Source organism: Protopterus annectens, chromosome 14.part0 (genome assembly GCF_019279795.1).
Source record: "Protopterus annectens isolate FY-2018-M chromosome 14.part0, PAN1.0, whole genome shotgun sequence".
Lineage (NCBI taxonomy): Eukaryota > Metazoa > Chordata > Ceratodontiformes > Protopteridae > Protopterus > Protopterus annectens.
In genome coordinates, this window is record NC_056748.1 from 57851131 (window position 1) to 57860353 (window position 9223).

General features: G+C 39.5%; 1 protein-coding gene across 1 annotated transcript in view; it reads left to right on the forward strand.

Moving 5' to 3' along the window:
* Positions 1-1827: 1827 nt before the first annotated feature.
* LOC122788774 (lectin-like) overlaps positions 1828-9223 on the forward strand; it is an 85297-nt gene continuing 77901 nt past the window's right edge. Inside the window, exons 1-2 of the mRNA XM_044055668.1 lie at positions 1828-1905; positions 5637-5689. Of these exons, the coding sequence (XP_043911603.1) occupies positions 5653-5689 (37 nt within the window). The 5' untranslated portion in view covers positions 1828-1905; positions 5637-5652. The remainder of the gene's footprint in view (positions 1906-5636; positions 5690-9223) is intronic.

A 9223-nucleotide genomic window follows, 5' to 3' on the forward strand; every position in this document is an offset into this window, starting at 1 on the left:
AGCAGGCAAATGGGAGCAAACATCTTCTCCTTACTAATTACAGTTATGAGAGCCAGTTCATTAATATTCTCAGTCTCTGTTCTTTGATGGGTTGCTGCAATAATCCATTTGCTGCCTTTCTATAGCTACTTTCCTGTCATGAGTACTGTAACATCCTCTTTGCAGTTCTCACATTGCTTTATAAATTCCACATCAGGCTAACTTATTTTTCCATTCTATAGCTGAGGGTTGTTAAAAACTGCTTTACTTTCCAAAGATCTGCAATGTTCTTTCCTGTCATATTGATGTAGCCCTATCTTACCTTTGCATATCTTTACCAATTAAGTATCTCTCCATGTCTTGATATACAGTCTAGTATCTTTCTTTCCCATTTTTGCAGAGTACTTTGAATTAATATGACAATAATGTTATTACCCATTTGTCTTTTTCAAATTGCAGTTTTACAGGTTTACTAAAATGTTCTAGGATACATTGCCAGTTGTGTAGGCTTTGCACTAAGCCTACACGATTTAGGTGTGTTAGTGCAATGAGCACTAATTGAATATGCATGCTGCTCATTATGCCTACACACTTGCAAGCACCTTTATGTGGCCAGCACTCAGCCATGGAAAGGTGCTTGCAAGCACAAGCACAGAATGTAAACAAAATGGTTTTCCTATAGAGATCATTAAAAATTTATCTACCACTTGCGTTCTGTGAGTCACAAATAATTATATGTTCAGGCCCTTTATTATAATAAGACATTTCAGTATAAACTGCATCGATTATCCAATAATTTTAATGTCTACTTTCGCAAGTGTGAGTAATCACACTGATAGCTAAATAAAATGAAGTTTATATCGGCATTGAAAAATCTAGGCTTTGGGTAGTAAGTCCTGCCCATCATCCAACTATCGGTGGAAGGTAAAGTAATATTCCTACCGATGGCGACATGAATATTCATTGTCTATTCCTAGTTTGCCCTTTTCCTCAAGGTAGTGCGATCTCGGAGTTGGTATATTTAATTTGCGGGGGTGTGGGGATGCAAAACGAAGGGGGAAAAAAATACTTGCAGTCTTTTCCATACCACGACACGCCCGTTCACCTGTCAACGAGGCCACGCCCACTTAACAGTGACCACTTTCCGGTATATATATATATATATATATATATATATATATATATATATATAATTTCTACAATATTTCCCCTAAAAATGTCATAAATGCATGCAGATAATATCTTCTTTGCTACTGCGTGAATGCAACATTTTATGATTCTTTAACAATATTATCATAAACATATCAGTTTCTTGTACGGAATACCATTCACAACAATGTGCTGCATTGTATGTGTTTTAACAAATAATGAGTACCTTATTTATGAGCTTTGCCAAACTTCATGGGCTATGTACCTGTAAAATGCTTTTCCATTAGGGTTTAGGACCAGAGAACCCTACAAACAGGAACAAATGTCATCTGCTCAGTTGCTTTGTTGTTGCAAGTGTGGTTTACATATGTCTAGGTTTTCCTAAATGCAGCGCAAGAACGGTTTGCCTTTCCATGAAGAGAGCACTTCCTTTTTATTTATTGAAATTCATATTTTTAAATTCCTAGTGTCATTGGGTGAGGTGCGCCGCCCTGTGATGTACAGGATAAAAAAGTACCTCCCGGTATGATGTTGATACCTATGTGGATGTTAAACGGTGCCTCAGGGTCTGGGGGGGGGGGGGGTCTGGCCTACGTGTGGAGGCTGGACAGTGTTTCCGGGGGTGTGAAGGCCGGGCAGTGCCTCCGGGGGTGGAGCAGGCACAGGGTAGCAGGCATAAATAGGGAGCGTACACCGCTCTCCTGCACAACGTGTATTGGTGCACTTTACTGCAGGTACCTGCGAAGATCCAGAGACAAGTGGAAGTCGAAAACGAAGGTAAGAAATGCGCAGGTAATAGAAGTTGTAGTACAATTTTGCAGGAAGGAAAAAAGTGGTTATTTCTGTTTGTAGAATGTGACAGATTGCTTTCTCAGCTATTTTGCGCTATTTTGCCTGTATTGACAACCACTGCGTACTCCAGAGGACACTTCATCAGAACTCTCAGCTGTCAAGATTTTTGCCAAATGTCCATTTTTTTGCCTCATATTTTTGGTTTATTCCACATTAAACGTGTGGATTTCTGGCAAATCACTGAAGCTTCAGTCTTTAAATGATCTCAGGCTAGGGTTGTCACCTTTTCAAATGCCCAAAGTGGGACATTTTTGGTACAACTGTCAGATTTTGCGGGGCAAAACATACCCACGCCCAGTACAAAGGACAGAAATTCACTTTTTTGCCTAAATAAAATTTTATTCTTGTAGCATTTTTGTTGCTTATTCTATTTTTTATAAAATTTTGGTGTTTCAGATAAAAAAAAGCTGTTTTATGCAACTATTACATAAAATATAGGAAATATTTTTGTCCTAAAAATCTCAGGACATTTGCCATCTTTTCAGTCTTTTTGCAGGACACGACTATACAAAGAGGGACTGTCCCTCGCAATGTGGGACAGGTGGTAACCCTATCTCAGACGTTTGAGTTTCAGACTTAGTAGCCTTCAGACAATGCATGCTAATTGCAAAACCTGTTATTCTTGGAACTTTCTGAGTTCATAAGATCAATATTTAAAAAAACTGCCCCTCCTGATCTAGGTCCTTAGCCCATTGTTTTTGACTTTGTCCAGAATTTTTGCAGTAAGAGGTTGAGGGGTACGCTTTCCACTTCTATCAGACATAGTGCATATACAACTGCCTCTTATCCATACCTCTCAAATGTACAGAGTTTTGCTGAATGTCCAGATTTTTGCCTCATATTTTTAGTATATTTTTCATAAAATTTTGATTTTCTGGCAAATTAATGGCAAATCATTAATGACTGAAGTTAGAAAATAATGACAGACATTTGAGTTTCATACCCTTCAGCAAATGCATGCCAATGCAAAACCTGTTAGTCTATCAACTTTCTAAGTCTGTAAGAGCAATATTTCAAAACTGTCCCTATTTTTGGATCTTTGTCCCACTTTTATTAATGGCTTTGTCCAGCATTCTTATTCTGAGAGGTTGAGAGATATGCTGTCATCCCTATCAAATTAAGAGGAATGATCCGTTCTGAGTATCAATATTCCGTGTTCAACATGGTTTCACATTGAAAGGGTGCATCATGTTGTCATTGTTAACAAATGTACTTGGAAAATAATACACAGTCAGTTTACTTCATATGATGACTTTTTTTGCGAGCATGAAACACAGAGCTGTAAGCTTTTAGTCAAAGTCGTTTGTCAGGTTTCCACATTTTGCCTATTTGTGCTACAATGTTGATAGATAGTGTTCTGCATTTTGGAGATGGATGGTTGAGCTGTGCATGTACATGATGCATTTCATTCATAGCTGAATTGATGTAATCCGTGCAACAGAGAGCTTAAAACATGGCATTATGACTGTTGTTCATTTCTGCAACGGCAACATGGTATGTAAAATTTGTATCTCTGTATGACTGTAGCTAATGTATTATGTGCTTTTCTGAACCAATAACAGAAATTATTTTGTGATCAAAGTATTGTGTAGCAAAGGAATAGTGATGTCAATGTTGCAAATAAGTATAAAAAAATGTAATGCTGTGAGTCACCAGACTTTAGAATGCCAAACCTGGAAGCTTGTCAGCACCATTGGGAAAAGAGTGTGTTGAGTTTTCCATGCTTTCTTCCTTTTCAATGAGATTGTATAATCTCAGTCTCTCTCTCTCTCTCTCTCTCTGTAGGATATCTATCTGTCTATCCATCTATCTATCTATCTATCTAATTATGTGTGTGTATGTGTACATAACACACACATATCACACTTTCCAAGCACCTGCAGTAGTTGGAGAAACCACAAAGGTTCATCACAAGGAAAATTCAAGTTCTTCAGCATCTGTCCTATGTGGATTGCCTGAAATCACTGTCACTGTTTTCTGTTTCATACAGACTACTCAGAGGTGATCTCTGCCTTGCATATAAGGCAATCTCTGACCCTGCTTTATTGGAAATGCTGTATTTCTGTAAGTCAAATGGTACCCGGGTTAGTCACTCTAAAGACCTTAACCTGGTATGTGACATTAATAGAACCTGCTGGAGAGACAGATTTGACTCCCAGAAGTTGCCATGCCTTTGGTACCCGGGTTAGTCACTCTAAAGACCTTAACCTGGTATGTGACATTAATAGAACCTGCTGGAGAGACAGATTTGACTCCCAGAAGTTGCCATGCCTTTGGAACAGACTCCCACTATATGTCAAACAGAGCACCTCATTGTCTCTCTTCAAATGCAATCTGGACGACTGGATGAGTAACCATAAATTCTTCCCGGGGGTTCCATCTGTGTCCCTCTTGGACAGGGACAATAGATGCTGATCATGGAAATAAGGGTAGAACTTGTCTAGACTTGTACTGCCCTGGACCCTAGGGCCATTAGCCTGGTAACTTCCTATGATCCTATGATATACAACTATATAGATAGATAGATAGATAGATATAAATAGACATCTAATACACTGCATAAACTTCTCCCAAGAAACAAAATAAAAACAAGAATCAGCAAAGTCATAAAAAGAACCTGTTCTGATGAAGTTCGTAGTTTATTAAAAAAAAGCAAATTAAAGTGCTAAATATTTTGGAGTTTGTCTCTTCTTTTTATGACTTTGCTGATTCTTGATTTTGTATAAATAGACATACATATAGAGAGATATAAATATAGATATACAGACAGACATATACACACACACACACACACACACACACACACGAAAAATACACACATATACAAATTATATATATATATATATATATATATATATATATATATATATATATATATATAAAGATGTAGATAGATATAGATATATTGACACACACACACACACACACACATATATATATATATATATATATATATATATATATATATACATTAGCATGCACATGCATTCACATACACACCCACATACACAGACTTTGACCAAAACACAGAAGAATTCATTATACAACAATACAAATTACAAACATCCAGTACATGAAGCAGGAAACAAATTTCCCATTCCAGTATACTAACCATAACCTTATCATACCATACCTCTTGACCTGTTACAGAAAGAAACCTGGACAAAGCCTGAAATAATGAAATGGAAAAGGTCCAAAAATAGTGACAGATTTTAAAAATTGTTCATAGAAACTTAGAAAGTTGCTATAATAATATGTTTTTCATTACCAGGCATTTTCTGATAGATATGAAGTCTGAAACTCAAATGTATGCCATTATTTAGTGACTACAATCCTCCCTGATTTGCCAAAAACACATATTTTAAGAGGAGCATGCCAAAAATATAAGGCAAAAGTCTGGACATTTTGAACAGTTGAGAGGTATGTATCACATATTTAGCTCAAATTTGTCTGAAAAGTAGAAGTATTAGTGATTCTTTTTAATTCAGGTGGATGGCTAGGGTTAGGGTTAGAAGCAGGGTTATGATTAGGGTTAGAGTTAACACACATTATTAAGGAGAGCAGGGAGGCTTATAAATAAATAAAGAGAACAATTGATAATATGTACTTTGTTTTTGTCTTTTAGGAAATTTATCGGTTTTGTTTTTGTCTTTTAGGAATTTTATCATCAGCATGGCATCCATGAAACTTTTTCTGTTGCTCACTACAGGTATTGTAAACACTGACATTTATATGTAATTAATAAGAAAATAAATAGTATGCTATTGCACAATTACCATTTGCTACATTCTTTGTGACAACAGTCATGCCTGACTGGCACAGATCTTCTCTCATACAATCCATCCATCTCCTATCTGGACAACATTATTTCATCTTGCTTTCTTCCTGTTTGTCTCAAATCTTTTTCATCAAATTATGTTTTGCTTTCCTGCCCATTTGCCTGAACCACTATAATCTACGCACTTGAAAATGGAGTAGGATGAACTTTGTTTTGTATGGATAGGGAGTCTGTTCCCCAACAGCGGTATCTTCTGTGAAATAAATCTGTCCCTCCAAACCATTCTGTTGATGTTGCAGAAGACGTTTAGATTCCTAGACTGAATACTTCTGAAGCAATTTGACTTGCCACAGTGCAGTAAATCCATCAGTGATGGTTCAGAGGATGCCTTGTATTCCGGGGACAGGTCACCTGAGTATCCTACAGATAGCTAAGAGGTGACCTGTCCCTGGAATACAAGGCATAGTCTGATCATCCCTCTCCATTTTCAAGTGCAACTTAGATCTGTGGATGGGAAACAGAAAATGTACCCAAGGACTCCACCCCCTGTAATACTGATAGACTGAGGGGACCCAAGGACTCCACCCCCTGTAATACTGATAGACTGAGGGGACCCAAGGACTCCACCCCCTGTAATACTGATAGACTGAGGGGACCCAAGGACTCCACCCCCTGTAATACTGATAGACTGAGGGGACCCAAGGACTCCACCCCCTGTAATACTGATAGACTGAGGGGACCCAAGGACTCCACCCCCTGTAATACTGATAGACTGAGGGGACCCAAGGACTCCACCCCCTGTAATACTGATAGACTGAGGGGACCCAAGGACTCCACCCCCTGTAATACTGATAGACTGAGGGGACCCAAGGACTCCACCCCCTGTAATACTGATAGACTGAGGGGACCCAAGGACTCCACCCCCTGTAATACTGATAGACTGAGGGGACCCAAGGACTCCACCCCCTGTAATACTGATAGACTGAGGGGACCCAAGGACTCCACCCCCTGTAATACTGACAGACTGAGGGGACCCAAGGACTCCACCCCCTGTAATACTGACAGACTGAGGGGACCCAAGGACTCCACCCCCTGTAATACTGACAGACTGAGGGGACCCAAGGACTCCACCCCCTGTAATACTGACAGACTGAGGGGACCCAAGGACTCCACCCCCTGTAATACTGACAGACTGAGGGGACCCAAGGACTCCACCCCCTGTAATACTGACAGACTGAGGGGACCCAAGGACTCCACCCCCTGTAATACTGACAGACTGAGGGGACCCAAGGACTCCACCCCCTGTAATACTGATAGACTGAGGGGACCCAAGGACTCCACCCCCTGTAATACTGATAGACTGAGGGGACCCAAGGACTCCACCCCCTGTAATACTGATAGACTGAGGGGACCCAAGGACTCCACCCCCTGTAATACTGATAGACTGAGGCAAGCTGCTAAAGGCTTGTCCCATGCATGAGTCCTAATTATCTGTGGCATGATCCTAATTATTCTCATTTGGGGTAATATACTCCAGAGGATTTTTCCTCAGATAGACCGTAAATGTTGGAGGTGTAATAGGGAAGAAAGAGGTACTGGAGAACATATTTTCTGGGAGTGCGGTGGGTTGGTGAACTTTAAGGATTCCCTGCTGGATGCACTGTCAGAGATGCTGGGGGGGGGGGGCAGATTGGTGCAATGAGGGAGATGATTTTTCTGAGCTGTGATACAGAATTGGAATTGCCTAGACATGGTAAGTCCCTGCTGTGTCTAATTATGGTGGCTGCCAAAAAAGCAATTACTAGAAAATGGAAATCAAAATCTAAACCATCTATTTTAGAAATAGTGAATATAGTAACAGAGGTAAAACAACTGAAACTGAGATCTTTAGAAAAGGGTAGGAGCAAACGACATAGAAAAAATGGGAATTGTGGGAATAATACATACAGGGGAGGAATGAGGTTTAAAAGAAGGCAGGACTTAAATGAGCTATGCAATATTTGACTGAAAATGATTGGGTAGATTATACGTGATATATAATGTTTGCAACTGGGAGTATGTTAGTATTGTTTTTTATGTAAAATGTTTGCAACTAGGATTGTGTCAGTGTGGTTTGTTTTCATTTATATAAATGTATGATTGCTTATGTCATAAAGGATGGTTTAATAGAGATGTTTCTTGTTTAAAAAGGGACATGAATTGAATAATGTATCTAATATTGTTTAAGTTATATGATATATAGCAATATATGTTCATAGGTTCATAGGTTGGTACTAGGCTATCGGCCCTAGGGCCTATACAAGCCTAGCCAAACAATTCCCCGTATATTTCTTCCCACAATATTTGCTTCCCTGGACCCCTGTCTAGCAGGGAGAATGACGTGATCCCTGTGGTGAATTTCCTATCTCCCATCCAATCATCAAGGTTCCTCATGAAAAGGGCCAAGGAGGCGCTCTGCTTGACATGTAGGGGCAGTCTGTTCCAGAGTATGGGGAGTCTCGGGGTCAGGAACCTATCCCTCCAACATGATCTCTGTTTACACCTGATATTACATTCTAGCACATAAATACCACTTTTACTATTTTTAAACCTGCTATCACATTTGACACGCCCCTCCTAACCTGCCTAGCTTCTTTACTCTTATTTCTCAACCATACCTGATATTACATTCTAGCACATAAATACCACTTTTACTATTTTTAAACCTGCTATCACATTTGACACGCCCCTCCTAATCTGCCTAGCTTCTTTACTCTTATTTCTCAACCACACCTGATATTACATTCTAGCACATAAATACCACTTTTACTATTGTTAAACCTGCTATCACATTTGACACGCCCCTCCTAACCTGCCTAGCTTCTTTACTCTTATTTCTCAACCTTGCTAAGCAATATCCTCGCATACCCCCACACACCGATACACATCAACAACCTCCTCCAACCATCACCCCAATAAACAACACAGCTTCTCGCATATCTCCTCCCCACTTTTCCCCTATACCCTCCCATATTATTCAAGCCACAAATTGGCCTCCTCACCTCCTATGAAACCACACTTGACACTAGTACCATCACCTAGGAATAAAAAAAACTTCCCATGGTACTCCTTCCTCATTACCTATCTATTCAGATGTGGAGACATACATCCTAACCCTGGCCTACCCTCTAATCCTAACCACAATAGTAACCCCAAAGATTTAAACATACTTACACTGAACCTTAGAAGTATATGCAATAAAATAGACCCACTGCATGCCTGGATTGATCAAAATAAACTTGACATACTAGCCCTTACAGAAACATGGCTATACCCCAGTGTAAAAGACTCAGAAATAATACCTCCAAACTTTGCAATAACCAGAAGGGATAGATCTAAAAAATGGTGGGAGGGATAGCCCTTCTATATCCCTCTATATTCAACATCACACCCTACATCAATACTATCCCCACCTTTTCCAGTGCT